We start from the raw sequence: 18,787 nt of genomic DNA, 5'->3' as shown, positions 1-18,787 counted from the left end.
ACTCAGTTCCCCTCGGAGAAATATACCCGAGGACAGCAGCCCTCCCTACCACCCTAGCAACACCACTGCTCACAAGCCTAGAAGCATTCATAGGATTAGAACAGTAAGTAGTGACCTATCTTCAGGTTCTGAGACACCCCTATCTCTTTTCCTGTGAGAGCCCTCTGACGTCATGACGAACCCTCCTGGTTTCTATGACAGCCCTGACAAGATTCCCGTGAGAGCCCTGTTTCCGGGCAAAATTTTAAAAGGAGCCCCTTGACGTCAGGACAGAGATAGGGAAACTAGTATTGAATTTCAAGCGCGTGTTTTTCCATGTGACACACCCCTTTGAATTTCTGTGACAGCCAGGTTACATCACGTAACACACCCCTTTGAACTTCTGTAACAGCCCTCTGACATCACGGTACACACCCCCGTTTGAACGGCATGTTTCATCATGCAACACACCCTCGCCTTTAAAGGGTCAGATAAGTGGAGCTGCCCACCCCTCTAGCCGTCACACCTACGCAATATTGTTACCGGGTCTATTAAAGTAAACACAGTTGCCAAGACTCCGTGACACACCCTTCTGGAAGCCAATGACGTCAGGACACACTCCGTTTCAAACGGAGAGGACTAATATGCTTGACGCATATTTGATCGCTTGGATACACTTACGCTATTTTGATTTGGTGAAATTTTAAGACCAGAAGTAGCCCCGAAAAATTGAATACAATACCTCAGTCGTTCTTAGTATACTGCTGAGATGCCTTATTGAGAGTTAGCATTAACACAGTGCATTTTCATTTAATCTTAAGGCATCAATTAGTTTTTAAACATAAAGGTAAATGGGAGGAAGGGCGTGGGAGGGAGATTAGTTGCCCTCCAATAACTTTGGACTATTAAAAAGGGCATCAGTCCCTTCTATTTTCAATTAAATGAGCCCTTTTCGAAGTTCCTACGACAACTCCTTCGATACGAAGTGCCCTGGTCTAAACAACAACAAAAAAATACATTATACCCACGTCGATCTTTACTATAAAAAGATCAAGTCTAAAAACACTTTAGATTATTAAAAAGGGCACTAGGCCTTTCAATTTCCAATCGACTGAGCCCTTTTTGAGTTTCTACGACAACATTTTCTATAAACACCTTATATGCCCCCCGGGAATAAATTAAAACCCTTACCCTAAGGGCTGTTAGGGTGGATATCACCCTCTAAGACCTAATTTCCATAACTTTCAACTACGTTAAACGAAATGGCTATCTCAAAATTTTGATTGGATGTGTTTGGGGAAATGGTGGGCGTCAGAAGGGCGTTAGCCGCTCTCCAATAACTTTCAACTATTAAAAAAGGCTTCAGTTTTCAATTAAATTAGCCCTTTTGAAGTTTCTACAAAAACGCGTTCCATAAAAACCTTATCTGCCCCCAGGGCATAACTTACAGCCCTTGCCCTGAGTGCTGGGGGGGGGGGGATGGTCATCCTCAAAGACCTAATGTCCAGAACTTTCTACTACGTTGAACTAAATGAATATCTGAAAATTTTGATTGGATGTATTTGGGAGAATGGTGGGCTTGAGAAGGGGGTTAGTTAACCTTCAGTCACTTTCGACTGAATTTCAGGAGGGAGGGCTTACCTGGTCTAATCTTAACTTCCAATGCTTTATAATAGAAATCCCAAAACTAAAATACAAAATATAAGGTAGCATCATTTAGCCCGGGGGGGGGGGGCTGAAACCCCCATCTGCCCATCATATGGACGCCCATGGATGATGCCCAATGCTTTTCTACTGAACAGGACTTTTAATACACATTCAAAAATCTTACTGCTATAAGGCTCAAAGTTTTTTTGTCTATATTACGGATCTGTCATTTAAAATATCCAAAAAAGTTTGAACACTGGAATGTCTTATTGAAATTACACTGACTGTAACGTGTTTTATTTCGATTATCTTGGAAATAATCTTGTCCCTTAAAGTTACTTCATATGGGAAAACTTGGCCTCTGGGAAACCTAGTGGAAGATACTCAATACTATTTTAAAATGTATATATATATTAAATTTGAGTAAATATAATTAATAAAAAACAAAGAGAGGATTAGCGGCTATAGTAGACAACTAGTAAGCTAGCTACAAGTTTCTCACTTGCTTGCACTATTTACAAGTAATAATTGACTAATATTAACGAGTAAAAGAAAATGTCAAAACCTCTAAAAAACGTACCTAGATCTCTACCTCTTGAAAGGTATGGAAAAGAGGTTTTTTTTAAATATAATACACAAAATATGTGAACTGTATAAATGTAGACCACGGGCTCTAAGGCAGGCTTAGTGGACCATACCAAATATTGTTTAAAAATTATACATTCATTAGCTTTGGCTTAGTAAGAACTTGTTTTATTGAATTAAGAAAATTAAGCAGATGCTTAGTGGTTAATGGCTAAACCTCTATAAAAAAAACGCGCCTTGGCCAATACCTCTTGGGAGGTGTGGTCGTGTGAAAAATGATTTTCTTTGATATTTTTCTAGGAAGAAGAAACATTGCCAAAAAAAGAAGGGTGAAAGAGAGAACTAGGAGGTTGTCTAAAAGAGAGAAGCGATTCGGGAAGAGCTGAAACCAATCAGGATTCAAGTTGCACTACACTTTATCCTTTTAAAGACATAGGAAGAAACCGAAAACGACGGTTGCTGCAAGAGTAGGGATGGGTAAGAAGGCACAGAACGAACACAACTGCTGCCATCGATAATCGAGTCTAACGGTACCTAACCGCATAGACAATGTTATTGATCCACTAACGGGTCAATTACCCCCTTTTCAAGGTCAATCAGGGCATGTTTCTAATTGTATTGACTCCGAAACGAGATTAAATGTCCTTGGTAAAAAGTCTGAACGAGATTTAATGTCCAAGGTAAAAAAAAAGTCAAGAAGAGATTTAATGTCCTTGGTAAACGTCTGAACGAGATTTAATGTCCTTGGTAAAAGTGTTTTTTCTAGATCAGTCAGGGAACTTGGAAATACTACTTTCTAGGCCAATCAGGGGGTGCTTCTAAGCCTAATGGATACAGACGGGAGTGACGCAATATTGATTTACATAATCGAAGGGGAGAGGATTTCGGGGAAATTGATTTACATAAATGAAGGGGAACTAGATTTATGGGAAATTCATTATATAATTCTATGTGTATTGATCCACTAACGGAACAGAATCACGTGTCTCTTTCTAGGTCAATCAGGGACTTATGCAAGTTTCTCTTACATCACAATTCAGCCTTGAGATTTTGCATATAATGGACATGCGTTCAATAAAGAGACATTTAACATTTTTTTGTCTTATTTTGTGTGTTTTCGCAAGAAAGTAGCTCATCTTTAACAAACTTAGCCATTTTTTTTGTTTAATGTACTTAAATTCAATGGAATAAAATGCTAGTAAAGGGTCAATTCATTAAAAAGATCAATATACTTAAAGAGCTTATAGAGCAAAAATCTCAGGTGTAATATAGGTTTGAAAGATCTGAAAACACTGTATATGATATTGCTTCAAATAGACAGATTGAAACATGTGAATTTCACAATATGAATGCAAATAGTATCATTGACTATACAAAGAAATACGACAAGAGTGAAGTTACATTGTACTATAGAAAATGTAACCCTAACTTTGCAGTCAATCAATATACAGTGAATTCAAATGATCTACCAACATTAGTGGTTCACGACAGTTGAGCCACTAAACATCAAAGAAGAAGAAATCTAAAGTGTAGAATAACGACATTATTGTATACATTTTTTTATTAATAGACAAATTCACACACATTTTTTAAAGCACTTTACTCATAGGACACTAAAATCATTTTGGTTTATTTTCAAAGACAGCACTTATCACAATGGTTCATTACTCATATCAACTACGATATGGGTTTTACATCTTCTAGTAAAATTTTTAAAAATTATTTCAAAACACTTTTTTATTTTCATTTATAATAATATTAATAACATTTTTTTCACTATTTTCGTATAATGGCCTATGCAACTATCACTACACCCTTAGAGAGTGGATATCTGTGGGAGTGTTATCACCGTTCATCATTATCAGACTCATCGTTACTCATCCACATTCGATGATCGTATGAAATGGGATTTGCTTTATTTTGCATTAGGGGATATCTAATACACTTGTCCACATGTGGTAATATTTCAGGTACCCATTGCATAAGAAATCAATGGGACGATGAATCACATTGGGATATTTTTCAAATCCAAAGTCCTCTAAGTTAAAAAGGGGGATATTAGTGTCACATTCTAGGATCATGAGTTTATCGGTAGGGACATTCCCTTTAACGTATAACGCTTTTACTAAATTAAATAAAAAAAACAAGTTTTTTTAACTGAAAGTAGGAACGACGTTAAAACTTAAAACGAACAGAAATTATTCCGTATATGAAAGGGGCTGTCCCCTCCTCAACGCCTTGCTCTTTACGCTAAAGTTTTTTTTATTGTTAAAAAAATAGAGTTGTGAGATAGTCAAACTTTAAGCGTAAAGAGCGAGGTGTTGAGGAGGGGACAGCCCTTCATATACGGAATAATTTCTGTTCGTTTTAAGTTTTAACGTCGTTCCTTACTTTCAGTTAAAAAAACTTGTTTTTTTTATTTAATTTTTGAACGTTTTTGAATTAATGCAGGTTTTGATTTTGGCTCACCGTACATGAATAATTAAAACAAAATTTGCATATTATATTTGGTTAAATGGCTTTCTCGAAACTTGTTTAATTTTATTTACGAACGTTTTTATTAGTAATAAATATACGTAACTTAGAATTAACTTACGTAACGAACTTCTATATTCATAAATTTTTAACACGTATATTAGGGGGTTCGCCCCTAGTCAATACCCTGCTCTTTAAACTATAGTTCGAATTTTTTTTTCCAGTTCTTTAAAAATGACCTCTTAATCACAATCAGTTGATCAGTTGAAAAACTTGTTTTTTTTTATTTAATTCCTGATCTTTTTCTTTAATAATGCTGGGAAATCCGGCGCCCCCGGCGTAGCACGGTGCCTTCCCCCGTGAAAACTTCCTGCGTGGTAAGATCCTTCCATATCGCCCCCGACCCTCTCCTTCCCCCAACTACCAGAAAAAATCTCCTCTGAAAAAGTCTGTATACTTCCCAATAACCAATACTATATGTTAACATTGAGTAAAGTTCATAACTTTCAGCCCTCCCCCTGGGGACTTTGGGGGATCAAGTCATCCTAAAAGACATTTTTATCATATTTTCGACCATGTTGAACAAAATGGCTATCTCAAAATTTTTCTCGGGTGACTTTGGGAAAAAAATGAGCGTGGGATGGGGCCTAGTTGCCCTCCATTTTTTTTGATCACTTAAAAAGGGCACTGGAACTTTTAATTTTCGTTCGAATGAGCCTTCCCACGATATTATAGGACCACTGGGTCAATACGATCACCCCTGGGGAAAAAAAACAAACGAAAAAACAAATAAACAAGCATCCGTGATCTTTCTTCTGGCAAAAATGCAAAATTCCACATTTTTGTAGATAGGAGCTTGAAACCTCTACAGTAGGGTTCTCTGATACGCTGAATATGATGGTGGGATTTTTATTAAGGTTCTATAACTTTTAGGGGTCTTTCCCCTTTTTTCGAAAATCAGCCAAATTTTCTCAGGCGCGTAACTTTTGATGGGTAAGATTAAACTTAATGAAACTTATATATTTGATATTACAAATTAAAATCTGATTCTTTTGATGTATCTATTGGTATCAAAATCCCGTTTTTCAGAGTTTCGGTTACCATTGAGCCGGGTCGCTCCTTACTTACAGTTCGTTACCACGAACTGTTTGAAAAAAAATGCAAATTTCACGGACTTCCTCTTGTACTTGCTTTAATTCTATAGCATTTTTATTAAAAGGTTTTAGTTTTCTATCATAGAATCCCAGTCCGTTTATACGGCGTAACGTAGTACTCCATAAGCGTTTATCATAATCAAACAAGTTATAGTTAACATCCCAATGATAATTGTATATTTCTCTATGATCTTCACCCAGTAATAAAAACAAACACTCGAAAATTACTCCACAAGATGCATGTTTTATACCAATATATTCAGAATCGATCAAACCGTACATGATGAAATGAATTATTTTATAATTATGTGACTCTATTCTAAGCATAGAATTGGAGAACAAACTCCATTTGACATCGGTTGACAATCAGAACAAAGAGAGTCAGGGAAAAAGCTCCATCAGCACATCTGTCAGAAAAGCAAGAGGATCCGTTAGGACACTGAGTGAGGTCACACCCGTCTGAAAATATTACCCCTTTAGAAGAAAAAAAATATTTAGCAAATTTTTTTATATGTAACTTAAAGCACCTCTTTCAGTTCTTATTTGGTGCGAAATAATTCAAATTTTACCAGGCTTTAGTTACACAAAGAGTAGTTGCTCCTCGGCCCGAAAGTAACCATAACTCTATAAAAAGGAATTTTAATAATAATAGATACATAAAAATGATTGGCTTTGTACACTGATTCCAAATATATAAATTTCCTAAGCTTTAATGTTATCCGTCAAAAGCTAAGAGCCTGAGAATATTACGCCTTTTAGAAGAAAAACAAAAATCTTTAGTCATCAAGAAATTTCAACTACCAACTGGTTTCAGAATTCCTATCAAGTCGAACAAAAAAAACAAAAAACAACTACAACAAAAAAAAACAATTTCAAACAGTTTTTGGGAAACAAGGTGAAAGTAAAGTGCCACTCGGCCCGAAAGTAACCATAACTCTAAAAACGGAATTTTAATAATAATAGATACATAAAAATGATTGGCTTTGTATGCTGATTCCAAATACATAAATTTCCTTAGGTTTAATGTTATCCGTCAAAAGCTAAGACCCTGAGAATATTAAGCCTTTTAGAAGACAAATAAAAATCTTTAGTCATCAAGAAATTTCAACTACCAACTGGTTTGAGAATTCCTATCAAGTTGCACAAAAAAAACAACTACAACAAAAAAATACCCTAATTTTAAACAGTTTTTGGGAAACAAAGTGAAAGTAAAGTGCAACTCGGCCCGAAAGAAACCATAACTGTAAAAACAGAATTTTAATAATAATAGATACATAAAAATTATTGGCTTTGTACGCTGATTCTAAATACATAAATGTCCTTAGGTTTAATGTTATCCGTCAAAAGCTAAGACCCTGAGAATATTAAGCGTTTTAGAATACAAACAAAAATCTTTAGTCATCAAGAAATTTCAACTACCAACTGGTTTGAGAATTCATATCAAGTCGCACAAAAAAAACAACTACAACAAAAAAATACCCTAATTTTAAACAGTTTTTGGGAAACAAAGTGAAAGTAAAGTGCAACTCGGCCCGAAAGTAACCATAACTGTAAAAACAGCATTTTAATAATAATAGATACATAAAAATGATTGGCTTTGTACGCTGATTCCAAATACATAAATTTCCTTAGGTTTAATGTTATCCGTCAAAAGCTAAGACCCTGAGAATATTAAGCCTTTTAGAAGACAAACAAAAATCTTTAGTCATCAAGAAATTTCAACTACCAACTGGTTTCAGAATTCCTATCAAGTCGAACAAAAAAAACAAAAAACAACTACAACAAAAAAAAACAATTTCAAACAGTTTTTGGGAAACAAAGTGAAAGTAAAGTGCAACTCGGCCCGAAAGTAACCATAACTTTAAAAACGGAATTTTAATAATAATGGATACATAAAAATAATTGGCTTTGTATGCTGATTCCAAATACGTAAATTTCATTATGTTTAATGTTATCCATCATAAGCTAAGAGCCTGAGAATATTACGCCTTTTAGAAGAAAAACAAAAATCGTTAGTCATCAAGAAATTTCAACTACCAATTGGTTTCAGAATTCCTATCAAGTCGAACAAAAAACAAAAAAACAACAACAACAAAAAAAAAAAAAATTTCAAACAGTTTTTGGGAAACAAAGTGAAAGTAAACTGCAACTCGGCCCGAAAGTAACCATAACTCTAAAAACAGAATTTTAATAATAAGAGATACATAAAGATGATTGGCTTTGTATGCTGATTCCAAATACATAAATTTTATTAGGTTTAATGTTATCCGTCAAAAGCTAAGAGCCTGAGAATATTACGCCTTTTAGAATAAAAACAAAAATCTTTAGTAATCAAGAAATTTCAACTACCAACTGGTTTCAGAATTCCTATCAAGTAGAACAAAAAACAAAAAAAAACAACTACAACAAAAAAAACCAATTTCAAACAGTTTTTGGGAAACAAAGTGAAAGTAAAGTGCAACTCGGTCCGAAAGTAACCATAACTCTAAAAACGGAATTTTAATAATAATAGATACATAAAAATGATTGGCTTTGTACGCTGATTCCAAATACATATATTTCCTTAGGTTTTATGTTATCCGTCAAAAGCTAAGAGCCTGAGAATATTACGCCTTTTAGAAGAAAAACAAAAATCTTTAGTCATCAAGAAATTTCAACTACCAACTGGTTTGAGAATTCCTATCAAGTCGCACAAAAAAAACAACTACAACAAAAAAAAACCTAATTTTAAACAGTTTTTAGGAAAAAAGTGAAAGTAAAGTTCAACTCGGCCCGAAAGTAACCATAACTCTAAAAACAGAATTTTAATAATAATAGATACATAAAAATGATTGGCTTTGTATACTGATTCCAAATACATAAATTTTCTTAGGTTTAATGTTATCCGTCAAAAGCTAAGAGCCTGAGAATATTACGCCTTTTAGAAGAAAAACAAAAATCTTTAGTCATCGAGAAATTTCAACTACCAACAGGTTTCAGAATTCCTATCAAGTCGCACAAAACAAAACAACTACAACAAAAAAACCCTAATTTTAAACAGTTTTTGGGAAACAAAGTGAAAGTAAAGTGCAACTCGGCCTGAAAGTAACCAAACCTCTAAAAACGGAATTTGAATAACAAGAGATACATAAAAATGATTGGCTTTGTATACTGATTCCAAATACATAAATTTCCTTAGTTTTAATGTTATCCGTCAAAAGCTAAGAGCCTGAGAATATTACGCCTTTTAGAAGAAAAACAAAAATCTTTAGTCATCAAGAAATTTCAACTACCAACAGGTTTCAGAATTCCTATCAAGTCGAACAAAAAAAAAACAACTACAACAAAAAAAAACCAATTTCAAACAGTTTTTGGGAAACAAAGTGAAAGTAAAGTGCGACTCGGCCCGAAAGTAACCATAACCCTAAAAACGGAATTTTAATAACAATAAATACATAAACATTATTGGCTTTGTATGCTGATTCCAAATACATAAATTTCTTTAGGTTTAATATTATCCATCAAAAGCTAAGAGCCTGAGAATATTACGCCTTTTAGAAGAAAAACAAAAATCTTTAGTCACCAAGAAACTTCAACTGCCAACTTTTTTCAGAATTCCTATCAAGTCGAACCAAAAAAAAACCAACAAAAACAAAAAACAACTACAAGAAAAAAAACCAATTTCAAACAGTTCTTGGGAACAAAGTGAAAGTAAAGTGTAACTCGGCCCCAAAGTAACCATAACTCTAAAAACGGAATTTTAATAACAATAGATACATAAAAATGATTGGCTTTGTATGCTGATTCTAAATACATAAATTTCCTTAGGTTTAATGTTATCCATCAAAAGCTAAGAGCCTGAGAATATTACGCCTTTTAGAAGAAAAACAAAAATCGTTAGTCATCAAGAAATTTCAACTACCAATTGGTTTCAGAATTCCTATCAAGTCGAACAAAAAACAAAAAAACAACAACAACAAAAAAAAAAAATTTCAAACAGTTTTTGGGAAACAAAGTGAAAGTAAACTGCAACTCGGCCCGAAAGTAACCATAACTCTAAAAACGGAATTTGAATAACAAAAGATACATAAAAATGATTGGCTTTGTATACTGATTCCAAATACATAAATTTCCTTAGGTTTAATGTTATCCGTCAAAAGCTAAGAGCCTGAGAATATTACGCCTTTTAGAAGAAGAAAAATTTTTAGTCACCAAGAAATTTCAATTACCAATTTGTTTCAGAATTCATATCAAGTCGAATAAAAAACAAAAAAAAACAACTACAACAAAAAAAACCAATTTCAAACAGTTTTTGGGAAACAAAGTGAAAGTAAAGTGCAACTCGGTCCGAAAGTAACCATAACTCTAAAAACGGAATTTTAATAATAATAGATACATAAAAATGATTGGCTTTGTACGCTGATTCCAAATACATAAATTTCCTTAGGTTTTATGTTATCCGTCAAAAGCTAAGAGCCTGAGAATATTACGCCTTTTAGAAGAAAAACAAAAATCTTTAGTCATCAAGAAATTTCAACTACCAACTGGTTTGAGAATTCCTATCAAGTCGCACAAAAAAAACAACTACAACAAAAAAAAACCTAATTTTAAACAGTTTTTGGGAAAAAAAGTGAAAGTAAAGTGCAACTCGGCCCGAAAGTAACCATAACTCTAAAAACAGAATTTTAATAATAATAGATACATAAAAATGATTGGCTTTGTATACTGATTCCAAATACATAAATTTCCTTAGGTTTAATGTTATCCGTCAAAAGCTAAGAGCCTGAGAATATTACGCCTTTTAGAAGAAAAACAATAATCTTTAGTCATCAAGAAATTTCAACTACCAACAGGTTTGAGAATTCCTATCAAGTCGCACAAAACAAAACAACTACAACAAAAAAACCCTAATTTTAAACAGTTTTTGGGAAACAAAGTGAAAGTAAAGTGCAACTCGGCCTGAAAGTAACCATAACTCTAAAAACAGAATTTTAATAATAATAGATACATAAAAATGATTGGCTTTGTATACTGATTCCAAATACATAAATTTCCTTAGGTTTAATGTTATCCGTCAAAAGCTAAGAGCCTGAGAATATTACGCCTTTTAGAAGAAAAACAAAAATCTTTAGTCATCAAGAAATTTCAACTACCAACAGGTTTCAGAATTCCTATCAAGTCGAACAAAAAAAAACAACTACAACAAAAAAAAACCAATTTCAAACAGTTTTTGGGAAACAAAGTGAAAGTAAAGTGCAACTCGGACCGAAAGTAACCATAACCCTAAAAACAGAATTTTAATAATAATAGATACATAAAAATGATTGGCTTTGTATGCTGATTCCAAATAAATAAATTTCCTTAGGTTTAATGTTATCCGTCAAAAGCTAAGAGCCTGAGTATATTACCCCTTTTAGAAGAAACAAAAATCTTTAGTCACCAAGAAATTTCAACTGTCAATTTGTTTCAGAATTGATATCAAGTCGAACAAAACAAATAAAAAACAACTACAACAAAAAAAAACAATTTCAAACAGTTTTTGGGAAACAAAGTGAAAGTAAAGTGCAACTCGGTCCGAAAGTAACCATAACTCTAAAAACAGAATTTTAATAATAATAGATGCATAAAAATGATTGGATTTGTATACTGATTCCAAATACATAAATTTCCTTAGGTTTAATGTTATCCGTCAAAAACTAAGAGCCTGAGAATATTACGCCTTTTAGAAGAAAAACAAAAATCTTAAAGTTATCAAGAAATTTCAACTACCAACTGGTTTCAGAATTCCTATCAAGTAGAACAAAAAACAAAAAAAAACAACTACAACAACAAAAAACCAATTTCAAACAGTTTTTGGGAAACAAAGTGAAAGTAAAGTGCAACTCGGTCCGAAAGTAACCATAACTCTAAAAAAGAAATTTTATTAATAATAGATACATAAAAGTGATTGGCTTTGTATACTGATTCCAAATACTTAAATTTCTTAAGGTTTAATGTTATCCGTCAAAAGCTTATAGCCTGAGAATATTAAGCCTTTTAGAAGACAAATAAAAATCTTTAGTCATCAAGAAATTTCAACTACCAACTGGTTTGAGAATTCCTATCAAGTTGCACAAAAAAAACAACTACAACAAAAAAACCCTAATTTTAAACAGTTTTTGGGAAACAAAGTGAAAGTAAAGTGCAACTCGGCCCGAAAGTAACCATAACTCTAAAAACGGAATTTTAATAATAATAGATACATAAAAATGATTGGCTTTGTATGCTGATTCCAAATACATGAATTTTCTTAGGTTTAAGGTTATCCGTCAAAAGCTAAGAGCCTGAGAATATTACGCCGTTTAGAAGAAAAAAAAATCTTTAGTCATCAAGAAATTTCAACTATCAACAGGTTTCAGAATTCATATCAAGTCGAACCAAAAAAAAAAAACAACTATAACAAAAAAAATGATAGTATTAAACAAAAAATCTTACAATGTTTGAGTTACTCATAGTAATTCTTTGATTAACGAATGTTTAGTTCAATAAAAACTGCTCTAATAAACAACAAACATTGACTTATATCGCAAAAGAAAGTAACGGTTCAGCAACTATATTAGCCTATGTTATTAAACAAATTGAAAAACACACGAATGTCTCCAATCACTTTCATATAGAACTTTTCAGGATGAAACCATTATAATAATTAGATGGAATATTATCTTTAATTCCCAGCGCAGTTTAGTTTTATCCATTCAAAACTACGAACCAGAGCAAATTTGTCTGATTTTCGAAAAAAGAGAGAAAGACATCATTGAGGTCATAGAATTTTTATGAAATTATACAATGGGATTCAGCATATCAATGAAACCTACTGTAGAGGTTTCAAACTCTTATCAGCAAAAATGTGGAATTTTGCATTTTTGACAGAGTTGGAGGATTTTGTACGGGGATTAATCATATGAAGTGGGAATTCATCAAAATTTAGTTAAACACAGACACTACTATCAGCTCACAAGTGTTTGCTTTTTAAAGTCATGATGTAAAGGACCGTTAAGATGATTAGTAAAAAAGCTCTAATCACGTATAATCCTTCTTCTGGCAAAAATACAATGTTTCGAATGAACCCTCTAACGATATTCTAAGACCACTGGATCGATTCTATAACGACCCTTTGTGTTTCAGGAGTCATTCTTAAAGAAATGGGGCAGAATTTGAACTTTAGCGTAAAGAGCTAGGTGTTGAACACATTTTTTCATTGAAATACTAGAATTAGAATATTTTTGTTGTGGTTTACATACAAAAAAGTTAGGTTTCTCCACGTTTAAGTTAGGTTCAATTAACTTTGGTTATCATGAGCACTCACGATAACCTAAGTTAAATGAACCTAACTTAAACGTGGAGAATTCCGTTTTTAGAGTTATGGTTACTTTCGGACCGAGTTGCACTTTACTGCAACTCAGAAAAAAACCCGTGCAACTGAACCCCCCATGAAACTGAACCCCTGTATAACCGAAACCCCGTACACTTAACCCCCTTGCTACTAAACCCTTGTGCTACTGAACCCTCGTGCAACTCGACCCCATTTAACTAAACCCCCGTGTAACTGTACCCCTTTAACTGAACCCTCGTGCAACTCAACCCTCCATGCAACCCATCTCCCTCAAAACACTTTTCAGCCATTTCTTGTTAATTTTTTTTATTTCTAAACTATTTTAAATTGACAATACTCTCCAAAACATAACTTATGTATTATACAGTACACAATCACCCCATCTCCTCCAATTCGCAAATCCCATTACCCCGTTTTTGAAAATGTTAATCAAACATTTCCGATTGTAAAAGCATGTTTAACCAAGCTTGGAAAGGTATCCATAAGTACATGCTCTGAAAAGGTGCCAAGGAACATAATCTCTCCAAACGCGTCAATCAAACAATTAAAAAATGTGGGTTCTTTATCACACCAGTTTTTTTTTTAAGAATGTAAACGTGAATTCATGATGTACATTCATTGTGCAATCGTCAGCAAAAACAAAAAAAAAACTGCTTTAAATTATATTATTACGACCAAACTCTCAAAACATGCTTGACTACATTATACATTGCCAAGTTAAAAAAACCTCGACTTTAGTTTCATAACACCCATTATAGTGTGCCAACTTTTAAAGTATTCACACGTGAGTTTAATGACACAACCATGGGTTTTTCTTGCGCAATTCAATGTATTTTTTCATGTGTAATTGAAAACAACAGCAATTTCAATGTATATTTTCATGTGTAATTGAAACTGTGCACATACACACTACTACTGTTCATAATAATTCCTGTTATTTTTTTTACTCTGCTGGTGACATAGCTTCGCTCTTTACTTTTGTAAAAATTTTTTTTTTTTTTTTTTTATTCAATCTCTGTTTTTAATTCCATTTCTGTAAAAATGAAAAATGAAAAAATAAGAAAAATGAAATTGTATATGAAATGAACATGTACATCCATCCCTGAAAGTTTCATTTTCATAACCCAACCCCTTTCCAAGATAGCCAAAAGTAACTAAAGTAGAATTTTACCCAAAAGTAATTTTTACAATCATATTAAACACATTTATTTATAGATTTCTCTTTAAATTGAAATTAAGTTTCACTAAGTTCCTTGACCTGAGTTTGCTACTATGTACAACTCAGCACATAGTGTGTTTTGCTTTAGTTCAAATTTTCCCTCTACATTCTCTCACATGTTCACCTTCATACCCTTAGTATTATTAGTACTAGTATTCTAGTTGTAGTGGTTGTAGTAGGAGCAGTAGTAGTAGCAATATTGCTGTATTCGTAGTACTAGTAACAGTAGCAGCAGCAGTAGCAGCATAAACATGTTGCCTTTTGTACAGTTGAACATTCCACTCACGATGCCATAGAAATTTCAGCTTGATATTGTAAGCCATTCCAAAGATACTGCTGATACCCCCTTGCGACAATCTGTATGCACATAGTATGTTCTGATATAGTTCAAATTCCCCCCCCCCTCCAATATTTCCTCAAATTTTCCCTTCAATATCCTCAGCATTCGCAATACTTGCTACAGAAGCAGTAGTTGTAGTAGCAATAGTGGTAGTATTAGCAATAGTAATGGTAGTAGTAATAGTTGTTGTTGTTGCTGTAGTAGTAGTTGTAGTGGTATTAGTAGTAGTAGGGATAGTAGTAGTAGTAGTTGTAGGAGTACGACCAGTAGTAGTAGTGGTAGTAGAAGTAGTAGTAGTAGTAGTAGTAGTAGTAGTAGTAGTAATATTAGTAGTAGTAGTAGTAGTAGTAGCAGTAGTAGTAGTAAAAGTAGTAGTAGTAAAAGTAGTAGTTGCAGCAGTAATAATAGTAACGTGCAAATATTGCCCATTAAGCGTCTTCTGAAAATTCCAACTTAATACCCTAATCCATTCCTGAGACAAATCCTTTCGACAATCTGCTTCACAGAGTGTGTTTTGATTTGGTTCAAATTTCCCCTATATATTCTCTCAAAATTTCATCTTGATATCCCAAGTCTCAATGGTACAAGTATCATAGTAGTAGTGCCAGTAGTAGCAGGAGTAGTAGCAGTTGCAGTGTTGTATGAGTAGCAGTAGTAGTAGCAGTAATATCAGCCGCATTAATAGCAGTAGTAGTAACAGAACTAGCAGCAGTATTAAAAGTAGAGGTATTATGCACATGTTCCCTTTTGGTCAGTTGAACCTCCCCTCGTGATGTCCTGGAAGTTTCAGCTTGATATGGTAAGCCGTTCCAAAGATACTGATGATAAGTCATTTTGACCATCTGTATCCAGGAAGCACGTTTTGATTCAGTTCACCTTTCCTCACAACATTTCCTCAAGTTTTCACTTCAGCCTTGGAAAAACTCGCTACAGAAGCAGTAGTTGCAGTCGTAGTAGTAGTAATGGTAGCTGGAGTACGAGTGGTAGCAGTAGCAGTAGCGTGTAAATATTGCTTTTTGGTCTATTGATCACCTACCGTATCATTTCCTGAAAGTTCAAAATTAATATATTCAGTCATTCCTCTCGTATGCACATAACATGTTTTGATTTTGTTCAACACTCCCTCAACATTCTCTGAGAATCTCATCTGAATGCCCTTCGTGTTTTTGGAAAGTAAAGGTCACACATGATCACCTTTGTCAATAAAATATACTACATGTAAACAATAGACGAATTGACTTACTTGCAGCCCTTGCCCTGAGGGTTGTGGGGGGGGGGGGTATATCCCCAATGACATAATTACTTTACCTTTTAACTATGCTGAACCAAGTGACTATCTCAAAATTTAATTGGATGTGTTTGGGGAAATATTGGGCCTGTGGGGGGCTCTGATTGCCCTCCAATCACTTTTGACTCTTAACAGGGCACTAAAACTTTCAATTCCCAATCGAATACACTCCTTTTGAAGTTTCTACGACAGCTCCTTCTATACGAAGTGCCTTGGTCAGAATAACAAAATAATAAACTGTGCCTACTTCACTCTTTACTTAGGCAGCGCTATTGTGCTGCCTATGAAAAATCCTACAAGTAAACAATAGGCAAGCTTCATAAGTTACAACCCATATTCCAGGCTATGGGGGCGTGGCATACCCGGAGATATAGCTATTAGATCTTTGAACCCTTTTCAAAAAATTGCTTTTCCAAAGTTTTAATCAGTATTGAGGGGAGGGGGCGCGTAAAAGGGCAAGGGAGTAGCTAGTTTCCCTCCGATCTCTCTTCAAAATACCCTTTTGACGTACAATAAAAGTTTAAACTTAGTACCCTTGTCTGTCCCTTCAATATTACTGATAGGCTACGCTCTTTCGAAACCTAGCATGGACACAGGGTCTTTTAATCTCAAGATATTCTTAAAGATCCTCCTGATACACCAGGCCTTTTTAGATACCCAGGATCAAACCTATCCTCTTTTTTCAATAAAAAAAAATTACACGGAAATAAAGGGCAACTTCCACAACCTAAGGCTCTTGCCCCGGGGCCTTTGGGTGTTTACAATCAGGCAACTTCCCGATTATCAATCAGGCAACTGACATTACTACCATCAGGACTTAAGAAAAAACTTCAAGTTTTTCGGTTTTCTCTATTTTATAAATCAATACCTTCATAAAATTAATAGTATTTTGAAAAATCTTGCAGAAACCCACCTGAGATCCAATTAAAAATGAAAAAATTTTTACTAGCCGATCTTATAAGCCAGCTAGGCTTTCAATTAGATATTACCAAGGGACACTCTTTTCCACCGTTAAGACATGGACTGTCGCAAATTACTCTTTTAGCTTATTTCTCAATTTCGAAAACTAAACTGAGCGGTACTACGTGTACTTGTACTTTGCAATAAAGGTGATCAATAAACCATCACGATTAGAAACCTGCAGTGCCAGCTGAGTGCCTACTAAAATTTAAAGTGTATTGGTATTCTGTAAGAAAAGATAATGCATACCTTATAGTAAACTTTTGCTAAGAACAAAGCACCATAAGGTAAACAGCCCTGTGGTATTTTGAAACAATAGCATGATAAGAGATTTAGCCATTCCAAGGCAATATGATTGCTAGAGAGAAAAACATAAATAGCTTCACGTTTATCAAGACCGAGCACAAGTTGAATATCGTTGTTTTTTCCCAACATCAGAGATATCACTTTCCGTGTTTGTTCAATCCGTTTCAAGCTTTTGGAATCAAAAAATTTTAAGTGATCTGAATCGATAGCGAGTCTCATTAATGATGAGCTTTTCTTATCAACACTCTTTCCTACGTAAACCAAGCCTTCGCTAAACTCGCCAGATACTTTGATTGCTTCATCATATTCAATACTTGTCGATTGTTTTAACAGTGCCATTTTGAAGGAGGAAGTTCGCTTTATTTTTTCACCAACTTTAGTGATCTTGTTGACGCGTCTAAAAGTAGTAGATTCACTATACATAGAAGATTGATCATCCATAACCGACTCTTGGTCAACTCTTACTGATAAAACATCTGAGATAGGCATCCCATGGTCTGTTCCACTTAGAGAAGCTTCGTCTCCCCCTTGCAAACTTAAGCTTGGATTAATATTGCTATCTTTATTATCGTTGGGCTTGAAAGATATATTTGAGGGGGAAATCCTTTTATTTTTCTTACATATACGTTTCTGTATACCATTGATAGGAACGCAGTGTACTGGAATACATTTATTAAGTTCAGAAGAATCATCTCCATTACTTAGGTCTGGTTTGATCTTAATAGCACTAGCACTGACTTTGTTCTTGCGAAAAGGATTCACCCTATTGATTGCAACTCCACTTTTAATTTCATCTGTTAATCTTGAAGAAAAAAAACTATCAATTAGTTTGAGATTATTAACAAAGTTACCTGAACTAATAGGCAAGCCTTGTGAGCTTGGGCTTTCTAAATTTAATTCATTAATTCCCTTAGATTCCTCACTATGAGTGATCAGAGTGCTTTTAGTACGAACAGGCACCTGTGGTAAGCTATTAAAAGTATTCATTTCAGGATAATGTACACTTGTCGGTCTTTCTGGAACTGCGGACAGGTATGGCTCACTAAACAGATTTTGATTATCATATGTTAAGCAGCTCAAGGACCCGTTCTCATTGTTGGATGTGGCTTCTTTACTAGTCCTTACAGCTGGCACTGGTAGCTTTGTTCTTGTTGCAGGAATTGGAGCAGTTTTGTTACTCGGATTAGGTCCGTTTCTGCTATTTGAATTCATCTTGCAAGTTACAGACAATGTCTTTATTAGCTATCTGAAATGTAAATAAAAAGCAAATCAGCATAAGTATTGTGCCACACAAGAAAAATTAGGGTAGAAGGACTAAGGTCGTACATTTTGTATATCTAACCTATTTTTGAATTTTTTCAACTTTCAAGATCAAAACTTATAATTCAAATTCTACGTGAAAATATATATAGGCTATTAATGCGCAAAAACTATAAAAACAATGTGTGTTTAAAATTTCAATCCATGGGATCATTAAATATTT

The 18,787-nt window shown here is 34.1% G+C and overlaps 1 protein-coding gene across 1 annotated transcript; it reads right to left on the bottom strand.

Annotated features, from left to right (window-relative positions):
- Positions 1–17,247: 17,247 nt before the first annotated feature.
- On the bottom strand, positions 17,248–18,556 carry LOC148938394 (uncharacterized; the record flags this gene model as incomplete). Its single annotated transcript, XM_089107829.1, has 1 exon — positions 17,248–18,556. A coding segment is annotated over exon 1 (1,269 nt), but the record flags the coding sequence as incomplete, so codon positions are not given.
- Between the last annotated feature and the right edge of the window lie 231 nt (positions 18,557–18,787).

Source organism: Artemia sp. Qi Xiang Cuo, unplaced genomic scaffold, assembly GCF_049724085.1.
Source record: "Artemia sp. Qi Xiang Cuo unplaced genomic scaffold, ASM4972408v1 HiC_scaffold_3400, whole genome shotgun sequence".
Taxonomy (NCBI): Eukaryota; Metazoa; Arthropoda; class Branchiopoda; order Anostraca; family Artemiidae; genus Artemia; species Artemia sp. Qi Xiang Cuo.
This window is presented reverse-complemented; position numbering and strand designations above follow the sequence as displayed.